The sequence below is a fragment of the Panthera pardus genome, unplaced genomic scaffold, assembly GCF_024362965.1.
Source record: "Panthera pardus isolate Hobbes unplaced genomic scaffold, ASM2436296v1 HiC_scaffold_24, whole genome shotgun sequence".
Taxonomy (NCBI): Eukaryota; Metazoa; Chordata; class Mammalia; order Carnivora; family Felidae; genus Panthera; species Panthera pardus.
This window is the reverse complement of record NW_026526810.1, coordinates 69,146,981-69,170,340: the sequence shown is the minus strand read 5'-3', so window position 1 is coordinate 69,170,340 and position 23,360 is coordinate 69,146,981. Positions and strand designations below refer to the sequence as shown.

The window sequence follows — 23,360 nt, the reverse complement described above, 5'->3', positions numbered from 1 at the left end:
TGTCCTTATGCCATTTGGTATCATAATTCCATTTCACTGGAAAATGAACAAAATCGAATTCAATTTTAGAACTATAATCAAAACGTGCATCATTGAAAAACTTACATATAATATGAAAAAAAACACACAAAAACTCCGTGTTTGTTTTTAAGATGCCAAAAGAAAACTGAGGTTATTTTTATAAAGAATATGATTTTTTTAATGAAGAAAAATTAGGATGAAGAGACATACACAGAAATAGATTCACACTACGGATTTTGATGACAAATCTCTCTCTCTCTCTCTTTCTCTATCTTTCTTTCTCTCCTAATTTTCCATAAGAACCAGGAGCACAGAATTGATGATAATTCACAGCTCATGGCCACACTAATCACTGGATTGTGAAAAGGACAAAAGGTAGTTGAATTCATTTATAAAAGAGAACATGTACAAAAGAGAGAAGAAAGGGGCGTGACCAACAACAAATATGTAAGAATGACTAAAAAGTATAAGAATGATTTTTAAAAGGCCAATAACCATAATGCAGTGAGGCTTGCCAAAAATTCTAAAGACACACAAAATAGGGTTTTGAAGTTATGTTCAGAGAAAATGAGCATGTTGCTTCAGAGTAACATTTTTATAACACATGACAAAGAAAAGGCCATACCACTCAACTTTTATTTTATTTCCATCTTCTCTGTCAAGGATAGCAAAAATAATGTTGGTGAGAGGAAATTGAAACCCAAGAAATGTAAGATTGTAAGAAAGCAATTCTTTTTCTAAATGACTTCATATCTTTTGTCCCAGACGAATTATAACCCAGGTTAAAAAAGGAACTTTCAAATAAAATGTCGCATACCATTGAACTATTTCTTGAGGCATTGTTAATAATCAGAGATAACCAAAATACTAGAGCAGGGGAAAAATGTTATAATTTCTTTTTAAATTAAAAATCAAGGACTGAGCCATAAAAAAAGAATGAAATCTTGCCATTTGCAACATGGATGTATCTAGAGGATATAATGCTAAATGAAATCAGAGAAAGAAAAATATCATATGATTTCACTCATGTGTGGAATCTAAAAACAAAACAAAACAAAACACTTAAAATAGTGAACTGGTGGTTGCCTGGGGGAGGTGAGCGGTGGGATGGGTGAAGCAATGAAAGGGATTATGAGTACTCTTATCAGGGGCACCTGGGTGGCCCAGTCAGTTAAGCATTGGACTATTGATTTCTGCTCAGGTCATGATCTCAGGATTTGTGAGATTAAGCCATGTGTCAGGCTCTGTGCTAACAGTGCTGAGCCTGCTTGGGATTCTCTCTCTCTCTCTCTCTCTCTCTCTCTCTGTCTCTCTCTCTGCCTCCCCCCCATCTCCCTCTCTCTTTAACAAAAAATAAATAAACATTTTTAAAAAGGTACAGTTATCATGGTAAACATTGAGTGATGTATAGAATTGTTAAACCATTTTATTGTGCACCTGACACTAATATAATGCTCTATGTTAATTATACCTAAATAAAAATATAAGAAGTTAAAAAAATAAAGAACACTTGAAAAAAAAATCCAAGAAGTCTACACTATACTGGAGAATGAAATTAATTCCATAGAAAATCTTAGAAATTATTATTAAAATATGGTTTATTAACAATTGGAAACAAATGTTCAGTAGGAAGTAACATGAGTTCACTAAACGTAAATCATGCATGTCTTATCTCGTTTTTTTGTTGACAGATTTAGCCCATTTAGGTAGCAGGTGATTTCTAGACACATTCCAATTTGGGCAAATTATCAATTAGATACAATCTTGGATCATATATTCATCAACAAGAGAAAAAAATCACTCAATTCCATTATAATTTGCTAATGGTTTCAATGGGTTGTATTAAAAATACATTATACAGCTCTTTCCGTTTCTAGCTGCTGTAGGAAAAGGGGCTGCCGCCATGTCGGCCCACCTGCAATGGATGGTCATGCAGAACCGCTCCAGCTTCCTGATCAAGGGCAACAAGCAGATGTACAACCCTTTGCCCAATAACCTGAAGGCACGCAACTCGTTCTTCTATGATGGGATGATTAACCACAAGACTGTGGGCATGGAGCCCGAAGCCGGCCAACTGCAAAGGGGTGGTTGTGGTCATTAGGCAGAGATCTGGCCAGCGAAAACCTGCCACCTCCTACGTGCAGACCAACAAGAATGCCCAGGCCACTCTCAGCAGCATCTGTCACAAGAACAAGAACATTGCTGCCATTCACAGAACCAGCGCCATCCTGCGCAGCCAGAAGCCTGTGATGGTGAAAAGGAGGCACGCCGGCACCACCAAAAGCTGCCTCCACTTCCAGAGCAATAAAGACGTCAACCACCTCTGCGGGGGGGGGGGGGGGGTGTTATAATATATATAGATTTTATATATATATATATATATATATATATATATATATATACATGTATATATGTATATAATCTGAAATGACATTTTTAGTGGAACAGGGTTCTGTTCTAGGTTCCATTCTCATCAAATTCATCTAAGAAAAATATTGCATAAGTCTGGATTGAGCAGAGAGAAGCAGTGGTGGCTAGAGGCCATGATAATATACCTCAATGATCAACTACAAGTCTAATTGACCAGGGTCTGAAATCCAAATGTGTGTTTGTGCTGAAGGTGCGTCTCCCAAGGGCTGCTCATAATTAACCATGGAACCTGGTAGGGATCCTGAAGCAAGTATGTTACTGGAAAATGTGGGACTCCCTGACAGGTGATTTTGGCTTAAGGGCTCCCCCATGGCCTTGCTGAACCTTCCTCATAATCCAGGATTGGATCTCCAATCAGATTGAGGGAAAACTTACTCAGTTAGGCACCTAGAGCATACTCATGGATCACTGGATTTCAGGTCTCAGCTACAAAAAAAAAAAAAAAAAAAATAATAATAATAATAATAATAATGATTGGAACTCTAGATTCTAAGTTTGATGTAATTCCAAGATCTATTCAATGGGAAGTGATAATAATACCATAAATGTAACTTCCTCAGAATCGTAGGGCATCAGTAGATTCAAATAGGAAAAACAAAAGCTAACAAATGAGGAAGATTTCAACATCTTTGAGATTGTATTAGTCTAAGAGTAGTTTATATTTCTTTAAAAGAAATCAACTTGTAAGTAAAATAGGGTCACAGGAAATACATAAAAATAGTTTGGTAGTGCTTTTTAAAAGAAAATTTTTTAATGTTTATTTATTTTTGAGAGAGATAGAGAGAGACCGACTGCAAGCAAAGGAGGGGAAGAGAGAGAGGGAGACATAGAATCCGAAGCAGGCTCCAGGCTCCGAGCTGTCAGCACAGAGTCCAACACGGGGCTAGAACTCACAAACTGAGATCATGACCTGAGCTGAAGCTCAGCTGGTTGAAGATCAACCAACTGAGCCACCTGGGTGCATCAGTTTGTAGTGCTTTTGAGACAACACATGACCACATACATATACACTCCACTGATTTAAAGAATCTAGCCTTTCATTCTTCTATCAGGAAACCTCAAGTTTCCCTTCCACTTCCTCTCCTGTGCTGGATATACTGGATGGCTCCTTCTGTTGCAGGCCACCCTTCTTGATGTGTGTTAGTGTGGCTCACCACCTGGTCTGTAGAGGTCTTTATCTTAATTTTTTAACCATCCTGGTAGAATGTGGCTTTCCATTATTTAAGTTTTTAGGAAAGACCAAAAGATATGCTTTATTTTCTCATTCACAGATATCCCTAGTGGACTTGACCTGCCAGCTCTACAGATGTATATGGATAGCCATGAATGTAGTTTAAGCTCTCAGGCTAGGAGCCAGAAAAGGTAATACAAGAGATATTCAAAGACGAACTGCTCAGCAGGCATTTGAAAATACTAGATTGGAATTCAGGAGAAACTATACCAATGGATATAGATTTAAGGATTGTCTGCATTAAAACAACAACTGAAGAATCAGAAGAGATCCATTTAATGAGGGAAGAAGTGTAGAGAGAACAAAGGGCCAAGACTGAATCTTAGAAAATGCCAATGTGACCTGGGTTTGGGGACCTATTTGAGCCTCTCTACAGGTCAGCCCTTAGACCTTTCCATGGTCTCTACTATCTCTCTGTGTACTTTATTTCTTTCTGTCTGTCTTTGCAGAAGCTCCCACAAACTCAGCCTTCTCCATTTGACAGTTTCTAGCACCATTCCAACTTGGGATTCTGTTCATGTCAGCTACACGGTAGCATAGTCTCCCCAACTTCCCTGACTTCCTTTGAAAATTATCTAGACTCTCCTTTCCTCAGGGTCTTTCTCAGTAGCCTCTATAATAAAGCACAAAAATACACACAACAGAACACGTGCAAATATGCACACATGAGGGAAATCAAAAATAAAAAGAACAAGAAATACAAACCGTTAAATGTAGTTTTTAATCTCTAATTGAACAAGTAGGGGTAAATGGATACCTGATTGTCTCCATTTAGCCCTAGGTTTTCGTTTCCCCACAGATAAGAGCCCATTACAGTTTCCTTCTTGCCTCATTCATTGTCTTAACTCCTCTTTAGGAGACACCATTTCAGAAGTTCTCTTAGGCTTAGCACAGTAATTTTCAAACTCTCTTATCCATGACCCATAGTAAGAAATACACTTTATATCATCGCTCAGCAAACACTTAGCTGAGTGTGTGTACATGTGTTTGAAACAATAATTCCTATCCTTACTGCAACAAATGATATTATTTTTCTTCTACTTTTTTCCCCCCTGTTGTTGGTTATTACCTACTAAACTAATCCAATGACCATCTATTGAACCTAGAGTAGAACCATGTTTTGAAAAATCCTGGTTCAGAGACAACAATCATGCACGCAGATAAAACACATGGAGAAGTAAAAATGTTCCCTTTCTCTCAAAGGGGTCATTTGCATTTCCCTAGACCCAGCAGCCCTCATCCACAAGTCTTCTGCTCAGTTTGGCATTTTCCTGTTTTTGCTCATATTTTCAGCATTTTCCCACATTTACTCATAGGAGTCTATGGGGAAAGGGTTGAAACTCTGGCAAGAGGTATTCCTAATTACAAGGGCACAGGAGGAGGCCAGAGAGTAATAGCACTTACCTCATATCTTTTCTCAAATGTCACTTCCTCTGTGAGGTCTTATGTGGTCATTGCACCTAAAATCCAGACCTCTACTAATGCATATATCCCTATTCTCCTTCAATATTTGCTTTTCCTTAGCAGTTGACAATATCTAATATTTTATATATTTAAAATACCTATTTAATTTATTATCTGTTTCCCCACTGTCATAGTAACTCTAAAGGAACAGATGCAAAGAACCAGAGTGTTTTTTTGGAGGAAAACTTAGAAGCAGAGAAAGAAAAAATAAACATTTTTCCTGAGCTCTCATTATCCAGGAGGAATGTGCCTAGGCCAAGTGAGGCTAGACTGCATACCCTATAGCAAGCATGCAACAGAGAGGAACCCTTATCCACATAGCACTCTACACATTTATAGGTACAGGGAGAGAAAACAGCTTTGAATGTAACAAAGGAAAGTTCTGTTCAAGAAAACAGCCTTCTAACTTTCTCTTAAAACCTACTAAAGATTTTAAGGGAAAATTTTAAGGGAAAAGACACGATCAGACTTGCTTTTAGAAAGTATACTTTATTATAGTGTGAAGTTGGTTAGACTGGCTATTAGCAGTTCCTCTTGTCACTCTCTCTACCTTCTGAAATTGGCTAAGTTTTCTCCAGGTTAAGGAATTTGGCTGGTCGAGACCTCAATAAATCTTAGGTAGTTCAGGGAGACACTTGGCTCCATTAGCTGTAAAGAATATGTACTTGAGGGTTGCCGATGCAGTCATTATGTGCAAGGCAGAGAGAAGAGGGATTACAATATAATTTTGTGTACTTTATTCCAATTTTTAAAATGATAGAAGATAAATCAGGAAAAACTTCTTTTCACCTTGTAACTCTAAGGAGCCTAATCAAAAATGTTTGCTATCTGGTATAATTTGCTTTTTACAAGATTTTAATAAAATATGATTCCTTTCTACAAGGACTCTGAAGTATTAAAACACAGTAAAACATTTCTTTTTTCTTTTATACTGATTAGGAATTTTATTAGAACCTTGGATTTCTTAAATTTCGCCTCTAGAGCAGCACTATTTAGGAGGGACAGAATGTGAGGCACAAGTATGTATGCAATTTAAAACTTTTGTATACTACATTAAAAAAAGAAAATAGGTGAAATTAATTTAATATTTTATTCACATTAATGTATCTAAAATATATCTATTTCAACATGTGACAATGTAAATAATTAAATGAGACATTTCACATTCTTTTTTCTTATAATAGACTTCAAAATCTGGCATGTATGTACTTAACACATATAGCATGTCTTAAGTCAGAATAGCCACATTTTAAGTGTTCACTTTGCCTAGTGGCCTAGTGGTTACCGTATTGGACAGGCATATTTCTAGATCTTTTTTTGAGAGAAAACATTGGTAAAATGAGATCAGGAAAGGAATGTTTACTGAGTACCTACTGCCGGCCTGACTGTACAGGCAATTTTACATTGATTTAAAATTTAATACTCACAAACGCATGTGAGGTAGTTCTTACTATACTCACATACTGCCACTCAGAGGTTTAATGAACTTATCAAAGGTCATCCAGCTAATAATTCTAGTTGGCCCCAAGATATCCTCTGTCCACCCCTCTTTTCTCCCTCAAAGGAGATATCCTTACTAAACCTTTTATTATCAATAAATGCTTAAGCTATAGTAAGTATTACCCGAATCCTAAATTGTTATTTATTAAGGCAAGGAATGAGGAAACTGTATTCATTTTCTTTATTACTTCTTTATTATTATTATGCATACACTACCATGATATCACAAAAAAATGTAAATTTGGATTCATTGATTTGTATATTTCAAGACATGTTTTTCACAGAGCTCATAAATTTGGAATCTCTAAAATGATACCTAAAGCTGGTGCTTGTCAGCTTCTGTCATTATCAGATCAGTCTTTTTATAAACTGAATTTCTTGGTCTTGGTTGTGAAGGGCATGTGAATATGACAGTGTCAAGGTCTGACATGGCTGAAGAAAATATGTTTGTTCTGATTTGCTGTGCATGAAAAATATTAATCCCACAACATGTAGGCCTATATTTACAAGCCATTGCAAATTGATGCTCTGCATATTTTGGTCACAGATAATTCTAACATAGTTGAATGTGAAATTGGCCATGCAGTATTAAGAAGATAAAAAAGTAATTGTTGTACATATTTTGTTGTTTGAATTTGACATATTCTACTACTTGAGAATTGCTTTATTTTGATAACCTGCCACTGATAAAAAAAAATAAAAACAATTTTCAAGAGTTTATAAAATGTTCTATGCTCTATCTGATTGAAAGACAAGAAAACAATTTCTTTCAAAAGTATAAAATTCCAGATACTACTATTGTAAAAGAATAGATTACGGAAAAGAAGCTATTTTTGAAATAGAGATTGATTTAGTCCTATAGAAAAATAATGACACATGCATCAGAACAGATATGCAAAGATAATTTTATAAACTCATACTCTCAAATAAGAAAAAATGTTAAAGTTTTATCTATGATTTAAGCAAAACTGAAATACAGTATACATATATATTAGATAGAAAATTAAAAGAAATAAAAACCAAAAAGAAAGAGCTCTACTTTTGATAACTTAATCACTGACTAATGTATAATTCATATACTTTTATTGGTGAACAGGAATTCACTTTTTCTTGAAAACACTACTCATTTTCTTTGGTTTCTTTTTTTAAAATTTTGAATATTCAAATATTTTTGATGTATTGAAATAATTTTATCTGTAAATAACATGAATGTTGGCAAGGATGTGGAGAAACAGGAACGCTCTGCATTGTTGGTGGGAATGCAAACTGGTGCAGCCACTCTGGAAAACAGAATGGAGGTTCCTCAAAAAATTAAAAATACAACTACCCTACCACCCAGCAATAGCGCTATTAGGAACTTATCCAAAGGATAAAGGAGTGCTGATTCATAGGGCATGTGTACCCCAATGTTTATAGCAGCTCTTTCAACAATAGCCAAATTATGGAAAGAGCCCAAATATCCATGAAATATTTATTTAATTTTGAGAGGGAATGAGAGAGAGAGAAAGAGGCACAGAGAGGGAGATGCAGGCTCCAGGCTCTGAGCTATCAGCACAGGGCCCAACACAGGGCTTGAACCCACTAACCGTTATCGCGGTGAGAGCATGACCTGAGCCTAAATTGGCTGCTTAACCGACTGAGCCACCCAGGTGCCCGGGTTGATTACCAGTTTTTGACATGAAAATTAGATATTACAGAATTCGACATAACTATAAATGTTTGTTTTATATGAAGTATGTGATTTTTTAAATCAAATCATAATGCAGATGAAAGTATTTAAACTTTATTTTGAAATTTTATTTGTTTTGATTTGCATTTAAAAGAAAATCATGATTCACATAGAAAATTCGGTTCTAAAAGCAACAGTTTTGAATGGCATGCCTTGCAATTTCATGACCCACTTGATCATGATTGATCCACAAATATGGAAGAGGATTCAGAGGTAATTATAGCCAAGTTGAATTATGACAAGTTATAACAATGGGTAAGAACATAATTTTTGAAGTCTGAAAGACCTGAGACTAGAGTTCTGCCTCTCCCATGTAATTACTATTTGACCTTGACATCTTTAAACCTTTTTATTGAGATGAAAATTAGAAATACTAATCATATCTACCCCATAGGATATTAAGTCAGATGATATTTACCAATGGATTAAAGTATGGCACATAATTAGAGCCATGTTAATTTTGAAAGACTATGGGTAAATGGACTCAAACAAATTTAAAGTTTTGTAATGAAATATTCACTTGTGTCATTTTTAAAATTTGGATAACATGCTAATTTTTGTTAAATTTTCCCTCAAAATTTCAAAACAAATTTCTTCTTTCTATGGCAAGTGATTTAGAAAGTAATAAGTACCCTTCTATTCACACCACAGTAAAAAAAACAAGTAAATGGGGAGCTCTGGAATATTTGTTCTCTTGTCCAATTGAATTGTAAAAATTTCATGTATGTCAGCCTATGAACTAATTAGTCAAGTAACTTGTGTGCACATTCTTGTTGTCTCTTAGCTTTATTTTCAGACAATGTGCTAATTGTATTTTCCTAGCTGCCTGCTAATCTAATTGTTGCGATATAATAGAATGTCATTTAATAAGTGCATTTTCAGCATCAGATTCAAATTATGTTTGCATACATTTTTGATAACATTAAGCTGTTTCATTTATTCTTAAAGAATTTGAAAGCTTTATTTTTATACTCACTTTGTTTTGTTTCAAATAATGTTGTAACTTGGCAGAGATTGTAGAACTCTTTTCAAAATTTCACTGCATAAACACACTAAGGATTTGAGTAATTTTTATTCCCATGAAAATTATCCCCAACAAAAATAACTTTAACTTTCTTGTCATATTTTTTTCTTTAAATTTCTAGTGATTTTGTAGAAGAATTTCTGGCATAATATATAATGGCTTAACATTTAATATAATATATGTTACTTCATCTTAAACCAGATGAATCTCATTGCTAGATTCTTTCCTTTTTTTAAATTTTTACCAACAATTTTAGCTTTAATAGTAATTATATTTCATTTGAAAAAAGTAATAAAAAAGTTATGAAAAACTATAAAGGTTATAATAACACTATTATAAACAATCATAGAAGAATCTAAAATTTAAAGTAACTGCTAAAACCATTTCAATACCATGTGTATTAGAGTTCTCCAAAAAATGCAATCAATAGGGTGATTTATAGACACACGAGAGAGAGAGAGAGGGAGAGAGAGAGAGATAATAAGGAATTGACTCAAGTGATTATGGAGACTGACAAGTTCCAATATCTACAGGGTAAGCTGGCAAGGTTGAGACCCAGGAGAGCGGATAGTGTAGTTCCAGTGTGAAGGCAGGCAGGCTAGGGTCCCAGGAAGAGCCTACCTTCACTTTGAGTCAGGCTTTCAACTAACTGAATGAGATCTGCTCAGATTACAGAGGGTGATCTGCTTTCCTCACTCTGCCTATTTAAATATATTCACATCCATAAACAACCTCACAGAAACACCCAAAATAATGTTTGAGCAAATATCTGGGCACCCTGTGGCCCAGTCAGGTTGACACATAAAATTAATCATCACACCATATTATACACAGAGTTTACTATATCATTATTCCCCAGTCCACAACAAAATATGACCCTATGAGTTGAGCCTGCACTCATAGATAATGCCTGATCCTCACCTGGCATTAAATTCAGTGCAAAAATATACACACACGCTATAATAGTTTTCTGCTTTCCGCAGTTTACAATTCTTGGCATGCAGGGGTCTGAATCTTTTTGGTACCAGTGTAGCATTAAATTATATTCAATGATTCGATGAAAAGTTGCAAATATATGCACAGAGATGACAGAACAAGCTTTTTCTGATACATGTAAAAAATGAGTTAACCTGGCAAAGCAAGTTAACTAATGGTCTCTGACGTTTTGAACTCAGCATACAACATTCTTGATATATTGTACTGCTTTATTTTATAGTTGAAGTTATTTTCTATTAAATTTTTTACTAACTTTCACAGGATCTGAATCCTCTTTGTACTAATTCCTAGCAGCCACTTTTTGTTCTTACTTATGGGTCACAGATCATTACTTGTAGAAGTAGCACATTGAACATCAACTCTCTAAAATTCTATAAAATCTCTAGGAGACCATCTGGAAAGGAAGAATTTTCCACTTGATAATAAGGAACAAGCATATTCTAAATTCTGGTATAGGAATTTAAATAATCCTCCATTGATAATTTGGTATTAAAAATAAGAACCTGTCTGGAATTCTCTCCTTTTCCTTACCTATTTCCTGTTTTTCCTCCAGTAGGTGGGGTTCTGGGCATATTTGGTCAAATTGTTGTGCCAAATCAGCTGTCATACAGGAGCCCTCTCTGCCCGTTAACTTTCTGGCTTCATACCCTATATTGGCAAGCAGAGTGCTTCTGGACATGTGTGCGTTTTGCCATTTTAATGTCCTTCAAAAGCACATTGATAGAAGCACTCTTTGTGTCTCCCTTTAGAACACAAATTATATTCTTATTTGTCCACCATATTTTTGGCCTTTGATTCTTACCTATGTCCTGAGTGAAATTCAATGAGACCTCCCACCTAGAAGGTCTCATTGCATTTTACTTAGAAGCAAATCAGTTTGACATTTAAACCCAGAACAAGGGTTCTTATCCCTGGGCACCTTGTATATTTATGCAAAATTTTGTATGTATGTGCATGTATACACATTTTCCTGGGTAGAGAGCATACTGTTCACTGAGTCTTAACTGTGTTCTTCATCCCAAATAGGTAAAGCCACTGAACCAGTAGGAAGAACTGAGATTCACTAATTTCTTTTTGTATTATGGTTCTTCAGGGTTCTCCAGAAAAACAGAACCTGTCTCTCTCTCTCTCTATATATATATATATGAAAGAGTGAGTTGAAAGAGGAATTTTAAGCAATTGGCACACGTAATACAGAGGCTAGCAAGTCTGAAATTCACAGGGCAGGCTATCATGATGGAAATTCTGGCAAGAGTTGATGATGCAATCTTGAGTTCAAAGGCAGTTTGGAAGAAGAATTCCTTTTCTTTGGGGAACCTCAGTCTTTTCTCTTAAGACCTTCAACTGATTGGATAAGGCCCACCCACATTTTGAGAGTGATCTGCTTTACTCAAAGTCGACTGATTTAAATGTCAATCACATCTAAAACATGCCTTCATAGCAACATCTAAAAAGGTATTTGATCAAAAATTGGGAACCATGGCCTAACCAAGTTGACACACAAAATTAACCATCAAGCCTTTTATGCCCAAGGGCATCTTTCTGAGTACTTGCTTTTAATAGTAGTATTCTGATTCCCAATAAACATTCAATAAATGTTAGCTTTGTATTTGCACATTTCAGCCTGCCTTTGGCTTCAGATCCAAGAGGGGCCACCTACCACACCTTGCTAAGAATAGAATGGACTGCAATTCTTTATCCTAACTGTTCTCCAATAGCTTGTCTGAACCCCCTTACCTCTGTGCATGCTATAAAACCTGTTTCCTAATGGGTAAAGTCAATAAGATGAACTAGTCAAGTTGAAAGATAAGTAGACAGGAGAAAAATAAACAAGTAAACAAACAAACAAAAGACAGTGCCCATAATGAAAAAACAGCAGTATAAAGAGAAAACAGAGAAACAAATTTAGAGGTAAATCTTTGCTCTTGCCCTCTAAGTTACTAATTGATTTGCTTCTTGAAATAGGACAAAGTCATGGAATCATGAAGACCCAGTTTCCTAAAAATGTATACTGACTAAATTTAAACTAGCTAATCACTGCTATTTAGCAATTGTGTCTTTAGTTGACTATTTATTCCCTATGAAAATAATTCTTAAGGTCAGGAGGGAGGTTAAGAGTAGATGTTTTATTTGAAACAATTTTTCTTAAGATGAATATATACTATCTTTGGAGGACCAGCCCTCACTGGGGAAAAAACCTAGAGCAATCACTGTTACAGATAAGGGTACATCATATTTCTCAGGGATGATATGCTGACAAATATTTGAGACTACTGCTGTAGAATCATAGAAGTGTTTATAACTGGAAAAGGCCTCAAAGTCCATAATGCCCAATCTCATCATTTAATAATGAAATTATGATGTCTCAAAGGGATTCAGAGCCTTGCCATAATCACTCAGCTGTAAGAACTGTTTCAAACCTTTTCCATTTTTTCAAGCTTTTCCTGGCTGCTCTCCTTTCCCTGTCCTTATCTCCTGAAAGTTCACCTCAAAGTCTTAACACCTTTAGCCTTACAGTCTAAATTAAAACTATTATCTTCATTCTACCTTAGCTAAGCTCTCTCTTGATATTCATTTTTTATCTTCCCCTATGCCTCAGAAAAAACTTGCCCTTCCTTTTCGAAGCTAACCCCAGTGAATGATCTTGGTCTTTCTCATCTCCATCTCAAGACCTGAGAACTTCAACATGTGATCTGAGGATACCAACACCTGAAATATATTTTTTCTTATTTAAAGTTCTATTTTCTGGTCTCTACTTTGATATTACTGAATCAGAATTTCTGAATGGAGGCCAATTTCAGAAGAAACATCATCTTTTAATTTTTTTAATGTTTATTTTTTTTATTTTTGAGAGAGGGAGAAAGAGGCAGAGAGACAGAGAAACAGTGTGAGCAAGGGAGGGGCAGAGAGAGAGAGAAACACAAAATCCAAAGCAGGCTCCAGGCTCTGAGCTGTCAGCACAGAGCCAGATGCGGGGTTCAAACCCACAAACTGTGAGATCATGACCTGAGCTGAAGTTGGATACTCAACTGACTGAGCCATCCAGGCACCCCGAAGAATCATCATCTTTACCCTAACTGTCTAGATACTTATCCATACTAAATACTTGAGAAACATTGCTATCAATAATGTCCACCAATATTTACCTCTTTCTCTAACACATCCAGAAGTTTCCTCTTAGCTGTCTCTGATATTTGACTTCCTTTCCTCAATATGGTCTACAAATTACACTCAGGGATTATTTATAACACCCTAAAATGGCATTAAAATGACCTTTCCCCAGTCTCTATTCTTCCTGACCTCTTAATGGCATAAAAGAATACTCACATCACAAAGCACTGAACTTCTGAAATTTCAAAGTTGGCGAAAGACAAGGGAAAGAAAATGGTAACATAAGCAGGTGACTTTTGTGTTATTCCAGACAATGAGGCCCTGCTCCAAAATAGGCATCAGATGGGATACTTCAACTCACCATCATCTCAGTAGGTCTCACATAGTGTGAACTACTTGCTCACCAAGTGTAAGTCCAGTGTTAAAAATTGTCTTGTACATGCAACATGGTCCCTACATGAAATTCAACTATGTCTTATGGAGCTGAGAGGGAAGGAAGGAAGGAAGGAAGGAAGGAAGGAAGGAAGGAAGGAAGGAAGGAGGAAAGGACCTATTCCAATTTGTGGGAAAAAAAAAATTACTTCTGTTGAATTTTTATAGAAAAACTATGTGTCAATATACAATATGGCACTTCTGTAAAGTAGTTTTGACTTTGTCATTTTCAACTGATGTCATGAGGAATCATAGATAGATATCATAGATAAGATGAAAATTCACTCCTTAACTAACTATACTGTTTATTAAACCATTTCCTTCCTTAGTCTCAACAAGGTATTCTTCTCTGGGTTTTCTTTTATCTTACTGTTCATTCTTGGATCTTCCAGATTCCTTTCCCTAAAAATGAAGGCATTTTTAATCCCTTCTTTCTTCCTTCTTCCTTTACTTTCTCTAGCTTCTTCTACCACAGGCCCAACTGTAGAACAAGACCATCATTTAGTTTCTGAATTCACTCCCACCAAGGATAGAAGTCTTCTAAGAGCACCAACTCTACCAATTTAAGTAGATTTGAAATAAAGTCCTGGTTCCTAGGTAATGAAACTTAGTGATCCAGTCACAAATGTCAAAATGCTGTATTGCTACCCCAGATTTCCTTATTAATTTTCAGATCAATTACTTTATTACTTGGGAATATACTGCTAATACCTAGGTCACCTGGAAGTGATAGGAAGTCTCTGTTTCCTCCTATGTTGACCTTGTCCACAGGTTTAGTTTCTGTCTTGAATCTTATTGGGTAGGCTGATTGTTGGCCTATGCTTTCTGTGAGACATTATCAGCTTCTCTAATTTTAAGTTCTATCAAATAGTGAAGCAAAGAAACAGATGAATTGGCCAGTGAGATAGACCAAAACCTAGAGACAGAGTTCCAGTGGACCCAGGTATAGACACTATGGGAGCTGAAAGTAAAAGAAATGGAGGGATGGGGAAACTTATGGAAAGCTCTTATTTTGCAAGAGGTTAGCCTTTAAGGCACTTTTCATTTCATAACTACTATCCAATATTAGACTGAACTTTAATAGTAACTTTTACAATTTATGATATGTTCTCACTTTTATTCAGAAAAGCACACATTTCTATGTTTGAAAATGTCAAAGAATCACTATGAAATTAGTTCTAATCGGATCCTTGCCATTAGCGAAGTGTGAATTCAGCAGCATTCAGAGGAAATGGCTTTCTGAACATAAAAGTTAATCTATCATGCTAAAAGATCATTGAAAACACTATTTTATAAGCCAAATTGATGGCAGCTATATTAACCAAAATATATTTGCAAAGGAAATTTTTAAGAAGTATATCTTTACTTCTGTTAGATGAAAGTATATGCATGTCTCCACTCATACATAAGCAGTTAAAATTATAGAATATTTTATAGTTGTGAAGAACTTAATTATGAAGTCCAGCACTTTCATCTTACAGATAAAAGTACTAAGGCCTAGAAAAGGCAGACTAAATAACATTTCTAATATCTAACTACTGGCATTACTAACTCTAGAGCTCTTCTCCAATGCTATTTCATTTATGCAACAGTTATGTATTGAATACCTTCTTTGTATATCAGGACAATGATAAATGGAAGAATCCTGTTCCCCCAAAGCCCACAGTACAAAGGAAAAATCATTTAACCCAAATGTCAACTCCTTCAGCCGCAGTTACCACCTTCCCCTTAATATTTAAATAAATTCACTCAAGCTCCTGTCATGTGTATGTTGGAAATCATAGCCTTCTTTCCCATCTATTAGCTTCTCTGAAGGTTCATGTTTCTCCTCCCAAACTGACAATTTCCTCCTTTTGATGAATTATCACATTTATGTTTCATCTTTTCCAAAGCACCCATAAATGCAAGACCTTAATATTCATCTTAGTTTCCTAAAAAGTTGGGTACAGTGAAAAGATATTAAATAAGAACTGTACTCTTAGGATCTGTTGGTTGTAATCAATTAAAAAAAAACTCAAATAGTACTAAACTATTTATTCATTCAATAAACAGTGCTTTATTGGTCCAGGCATTGGGAATTAGTAGTGAAAAAATAGTAAAAAAAATCCCTGTTCTTGGGGAGATGAATTTTTCTTGGGGGAAACAGATAAGCAAGCAAATAAATAAATATGTATGTACAGTGATCATACTAGAGATAAGACTAGGGGAGAGAAGGGCATAAGGTATAGCTCACCTTTTATTTATTTATTTTAGTTCATCTGTTAGGGGAGTCAAGGAAGAACTTGTTGAAAAGGTGGCATTTGAAAAGAAACTTGAAGGAATTGAGGAAGTGAGCAATGAGAACATCTGAAAGACAGGAGTTCTAGGCAGAGAAAACAGCAACAGAGCGACACTGAATTTGAAGAAAAGTAAGGAAGTCAGTGTGAGAGACCAGGAAAGTAGTGTATGAGGTCTGGAAGATAACTGAGGTCCATATCAGAGAGCTTTTTAGGCCAAATGAATGTACGTGGGCTTTTACTGATAGTGGAAATTTATGACTAAAGACTGGCTTGGTTTAACTTACATTTTAGGGAATCACTATGTTTACTGAATAGAGAATAGGATGGCAAGAGTAAAAGCAGAGAGGCATTTTGGAGGCTATGGTTATAATCCATGAGAGAGATAATGTGGGTTTAGATTAGGGTAATGATAACAGAAATAATAAAATGGTAAGATTCTGTATACATTTTGATTGAAAAGCTGACAAAATTTGCTAATGGAATACATATGGGTTGTAAGAGAAAAAAGGGAACAACTGGGAGGAAAGAAGTGCCATTTAATAGAATTAGTAAAAAAAAAAAAAAAGTAAAATCAATAGACAAATTAGTAACGAAATATGTTGTGTTTCTATCCACAAATAGTAAACTAACACAAATTAAATTAAGAAAACAATCCCATTTACAAATGCATCAAAAAGAATAAAATATCTAGGAGTATATTTAACCAAAGAGATGAAAAGTTGTGCTCTAATAACTATAAGACACTGATGAAAAAAATGAAGACAGTACAAATAATGGAAAGATATACCACACTCATGGATTGGGAGAATTAATATTATTAAAATATCAATACTACCTAACATCTATTGATTCAATAAAATCCCTATCAAGATACCAATGATATTTTTCACAGAACTAGAACAAACAACCCCCAAATTTGTAGGACACCACAAAGAGCCTGAATAGTCAAGGCAATCTTGAGGAATATTAAAGCTACAGGTATCATGCTCCCAGATTTCAAACTGTACTACAGTGCAATAGTAATCAAATCAGTATAATAATGGCACAAAAACAGACACATAAATCAATGGAACAGAATGGAGAGCCCAGGAATAAATCCACACATATATGGTCAATACAATAAAGGAGGCAAGAATATACACTGGAGAAAAGATAGTCTCTTCAATAAATGCTGTTGGGAAAACTGGACAGCTATATGCAAAATAATGAAAGTGAACCACTTTCTTAAACCATAAACAAACAAAACCTCAAAATGATTTAAAAACTTAAATCTAAAACCCAAAGTCATGAAACTCCTAAAAGAAAATATAGGCAGTAAGCCCTCTGACATTGGTTTTACCGATATTTTTTGGATTTACCTCCTCAGGCAAAAACAACAAAAGCAAAAATAAGTAAAAGGGACTACATCAAACCAAAAAAACTTTTGCACAGTGAAGGAAACCATTACCAAAATGAAAAGGCAACCAAATAAATGGATGAATATATTCACAAATGGTATAGCCAAAAAGGGGTTAACAACAGAAATATATAAAGAACTCATACAATATCAAAAAACAAACAATCCAACTAAAAATATGGGCAGAGAACCCGAATAAACATTTTTGCAAAGAGGAAATGCAGGTGGCCAACAGGCACATGAAGAGATGTTCAACATCACTAACCATCAGGTTAGTGCAAATCAGGTAGATGCAAATCAAAACCACAATGAGATGTCACTTTACATCTGTCAAATGGCTATTATCAAAAAGGCAAGAAATAACAAGTGTTGTCAAGGCTGTGAACCAAAGGCGATCCTCAGATACTGTTGATAGGGATGTAAATTGGCACAGCCACTATGGAAAACAATATGGAGGTTCCTTAAAAAAATTAAAAATAGAACTACCATTATCTGAAGAAAATGAAAACACTAATTCGAAAAGACATATGCACTCTATGTTCATTGCAACTTTATTTACAATAGCCAAGACATGGAAGCAACCTAAATGTCCACTATATAATGAAATATTATTCATTCATAAAAGAATGAAATCTTGCCATTTGTGACAACATGGATGGACCTAGAGGCTATTATATAAAGTGAAATAAGTCAGACAGAGGAGGACAAATACCATATTTTTTCATTTGTGGAATCTAAGGAAACCAAACAAATGAATATACAAAGGAAAACAGAAACAGACTGATACAGAAAACAAACTGATGGTTGCCAGAAAGGAGGTTAGGTAGGGGGTTGGAATAATTAGGAGAAGGGTTTTAAGAGGTACAATCTTCAGGTGTGCCTGGGTGGCTCAGTCTGGTAAGCATCAGACTCTTGATTTCAGCTCATGTAATGATCTCAGGTCAAGGTTTGTGAGTTCAAGCCCAGAGTCAGGGTCTGTGCTGAGAGCATGGAACCTGCTCTTTCTGTGCCTCTCCCTCTGCCCCATGTGCACATGCTATTTCTCTTTTTCTCTCTCTTTCTCTCTCAAACTAAATAAACTTAAAAAAAAAAAAAGGAGCTACAATCTTCCAGTTATAAAATAAATAAGACACAAGGGTGTAGTGTACAACATAGGGAATATAGTCAATAATATTGTAACAACTTTGCATGAAAACAGTTGGTAAATAGACTTACTGTGGTGACCATTTCATAATGTATATAAATGTTGAATTACTATGTTGTACACTTGAAACCAATATAATACTGTATATCAATTATCCAATTAAATAAAACAATAAATAAAATTTATAGCAAATGCTGTAGGAGAAGTTTTTGGAAGTGGGGGGAATTAAGAGTTTGGTTTTATTCAGTAAATGAGATTCACTGGGTCATCTAAGTTGAAATCTAGACAAGAGATTTGGAAGCCTTCAAGATCAGTTTATATAGGCCATTTGATCTTAATGACTACATCAAGTCATCAAAGACTCATCTTTTTCTTTCCATTATTCCATCTCTGTTATTCACAATTACAGTCTTCCTAAGGATGGGTCCCCATGTGATCAAAGGATAACTGCTGTCAGAAATTGAAACTATGTCACCACATGCAGTTGGACAGGCAAGACAATTCTCACAACCATTAGACACAAAGTCTTGAGGCTCTTCTGAATAGATCTTCCCTAAACCAACTCCTGTGCCTCAGAAAATGTCAGGAAACGTGTTGACTGGATTAAGCCTACGTTGTTTTCAAACTAATCACCATTTAAATGGTATTATGGGATTACCTGATTATTTAGACCAATTTGCTGTCACTACTGGAGGAAGAAGAAAGGTTCATCCAAATGGTTGCTACATAGTCAGGGAAGAGTGGAAGGGATGTTTTAAAGACAGACAATGACCACTATAAATGCACAGAAGAGCAAATGACTTAATATTAAATGCTGGATGCAACCATTCTTACAAGTCCTTTGGCAATTCCCATTCTGGGGAAATCTCACTGGATGTTTTATTTTTATTTATTTACTTACTTAATCATTTGTTTGTTTGTTTGATTGATTGAGGTTCCCCAACTCAAAAAGAGTTCCATGTTGCATAACCTTTCCTTCAAAATCTTTCTCATATTTCCTCCTCATATTACTTCTCTGGCTCCCTAAACCCCTCTCCCTCATGTTACCACAAGAATATGCAAAATCCCCATCACCTGTCACTTTAGTATGCAGAGAAATTAGCTTCATGCCAGTTTTGCACATATACAAATTCATGAAGGTGGCCTGTTAAATGAAAGACCGTTCACTCTAGTTACGAACTCCTTAGCAGACGAACCTACAGAAATTTGTAGTTTGGGTCTTTTCCCTTTAAACACATGTAAGTTTTTATTCTTCCCCATCAAGCTCTGTGGGTGAAAGGTAACTATATGGATCTTTTTTAACAGACATGAATTGCCTTTAGAAAACAAAAATAGCAAGATAGGATTATGTGTGTTTATCTGAGAATTTATTGTATTTACTGTTTTAAATAGCTTACCCCTTTTTCACAATAATTATTCAGTGAGTCAAAAACTCTAAATGAAGTATGTACAGAGTGTTATAATAGCTAAACAGAATGGGCATCTAATTCTGCCCAGATGGTGATAAAAACAGGTATTAGGTATCGTTTAGACATTACTGAAACTACTATGGTTTCCAAGAGACACAAGTGTATTCTAGAAAGATACCTCTAACAGTTACAGAGGAGCAGTTAGGAGGATGCTAAATAAAACTAAATGCCATGCAGGCAGGAAGCTGCAACAATAGTCTAAGAAGCACAGAATAAGGGACTGGCCCACAAGAGTGACAGGTTGGAAAGAGGCCCCAGTTCAAAGATAATTATGAAATTGAATTATTATTATGCTGTCTCTCTAATATTTCATATAAAACTCACTATAGCAATATGGGGTGATATTTTTGGAAGCCTTAGAATTTAATAAACTATTTGTTATTTTGCCACATTCTTTTGGATTTTGTTATGTTGTCAACATCTTTTTTTCTTCCTCCATTAACAACACCTGAATTTTGCTTCAAGGGCAATGCTCTTCTCCCATTAGATACAATCTGGTTACAGCAATCAAGAGAATCTGTCTTCTTCCATATTCTTCTCTTTTTTTTGGTGCAAAAAAAAAGTGATTTTATTAAAGCATGGGGACAGGACCCGTGGGCAGAAAGAGCTGCCTTCTATATTCTCCAATTGAGACCAATAAGATAGATCTTCTCTGAAATTTGCCAGAGTGGGAGTGGGAAGGAAGAAATAAGGATGATCACAAGCAGCACCTGATGAGACAGTCTATTTGTTGTTACTCCTACAATTCCAAAAGCTGCTCTGATTCTTATATTTTAGATTTTCCAGACTATATTTTAAGTAATATATCCTTATATCTCCCTATAACCTCCCAAGAAATTATTTTCTGCCTATATAAGCTAGGATGGGTTTCTATTCCTTACAACAAAAGCAACCTAAATAACACAAAAGTATGCTAAAAACAAATGAGCCAAAATGTAACAGGGATAAGAACACCAGTCTCCTAATACTTGGTCCAGTAGCTTTCACACCATGTTATGCTACCTGTAAATGCCAAACAAGAGAAAATGTTCTTCAGACATAAAAAATATAGCATCTAATGGAAATGTCTTCTTTAACATTAGAATAAATAATAAGGAAGGATATAATAACCGGTTTAGATCCCACAAGGCAATGGCAAAGAACAACTTGGATATTACACATGTTTTGACTTTATGATAGCACATCCTACCTTAGCCATTTCTGGGGATTATATAAAAATGCTCAGCAAATCTAACACAGTTCTAAGGGTTTGGAAGTAACAGACCACATGCTAACTACTCAGATCTTGTCATCAAAACAATCTGGGAATTTCTGAGCTCTCATTGTTGCTACTGCTACTGCAAAATTCCATGTTGTGGTTTGTGGGTGAATTAAAGAAACTTCAATCAAGACTTTACATTGGAGGTTTTGAAAATAATAAAAAGCCTACTTGAATAAAATTTAAAATAATATTTTTGGTTCATTGAGCACAAGAATAGAATTTAATGGAACCAGGAAGCTCCTTTCTGCTCAGTTTGCCCTCAAGTTTAGGTGATGATCAAACTCCTATGATGGTACCTTGATCTTTCTGGCTTCTTGGGCATGAAGGAATTCTCTAATTTATCTGCTAAGTGGGGAATATGGCTTCCACAATAAAAATCAAACTGAAATTTATAATACAGGAACCATTAGAAGGGGGAGGAAAGATGAATTCAAAGAGAAACAAACCAACAGGCTGAACAATCCTGAAAGCTGACACATATCAGTGCTGAAAACATTGGCAGATCGCCAGAAAGTATTTCTGCAGAAGATATTTAAGTTTAGAAGAGCTAACTTTGGAATGAGAAAAGGCAGTTAAGTGGAGAAAAATCAAAACAAAATGGATAGAGGGGAAAAATAGTTAAAATAATCAGAGTTATGTTCAAGAAGAGACACTGACAGTTCCTTTGTTTTAATAAGAAAAATACCAAGAGCAAAAAGTGAGTTTCCCTACTTCTTGAAGAATCTCTAAAAATGAAAATTCATTATAAGTAACCAACAACACTGATGCTTTCTCTGATTTAATAGACTGTGGTCTAATTAACAAGACAAATTACGAATACTGGTAAATAAAGTGTAATTTCCTTGACCCTTGCCAAATAGATTTGAAACTATAGGCCATGACCTCCCATTGATCTATTCTCCAAAATCCCTTTGGTAAAGGTGACCTTTTTGTTTTTCCTCATGAAGCCATTTTATTTAGATTCCAAACAAACCAGAGAAGAGGTGACCACAAATTAATCTGGTCACTTGGGAGTTGGGAACCTAAAGTTTCTGGCTCCTGCCAGCAGGAGCTGCAGACAAGGCCAGGTTCTGGGTCTTTCAGGCCACCACAGTTCACCCACCGACGTGCCCCGCCCACCTGGGCAGGCCCTGACCTAGTACCCAGCACAAGTAGGAGCCATCTATGGTGCTAATGAGAAGGTGCTGGGTTCCATGAGAAGGGAAGTGATGCTCAGGAGGATAGTCCCGACGTTCTGGGTGGGGTTCCACCGCTCTGAAGGGGGATCCCTGCTCCAGGGGCCAAGGACCGGGGGTGGAGGACCAAGGATGGAGACGCAACATCTGGCAGATGCTGGAGTGTCACATGTTGGTCGGCAGGTAGTAAAAGCAGTCGATAGTGAACTTGAGGCATGTCCTGAATTGCCCCCCCTTGCAGTAGATATTGGGGGACCCAAAGATGGCCACCTCTCAACTGTACACTTTCATCCTGAAGGTCACCTGGAAACCCTCAATGTCCTGCGGCCCCTTGAACTTGAGCAGCTGTGCCTTCTGTGAGCCGGCCACTAGCAGTCTTAGCAAAAAATTACTTGTCTACCCAATGCAAGATGGCAGGACAGCAGTTCAGTATTTCTAGATTTTTTTCTTTAATTATATTATTTGGAAATTTTTATTAATTGAATTACAGAATAAATAATTTTTTAAGGAGATTTTGAATTAATTGTGAAAAGAACTTAACAAAAGATAGTATTTATATACAATCAAGTAACAATAGTATAAAAAGCAGATGAAGGAAACTTCCTTGATGACCAAGTGGAAAACATTTTGATTTCCTATACATTGTTTCCCTTCTATAAAAGATAATTTTGTTTGCATGTTGCTTAACTGGATGGCAA

At 35.7% G+C, this 23,360-nt stretch overlaps 1 protein-coding gene across 1 annotated transcript; it reads left to right on the top strand.

The window, feature by feature from the left end:
• Window positions 1–1,888: 1,888 nt before the first annotated feature.
• Window positions 1,889–16,288, top strand: LOC109254934 (60S ribosomal protein L28-like). Its single transcript, XM_053888728.1, is given in 4 exon segments — window positions 1,889–2,086; window positions 2,088–2,322; window positions 3,723–3,813; window positions 16,192–16,288. Coding segments are annotated over 4 exon segments (585 nt in total). The 5' UTR covers window positions 1,889–1,924.
• The last annotated feature ends 7,072 nt before the right edge of the window (window positions 16,289–23,360 follow it).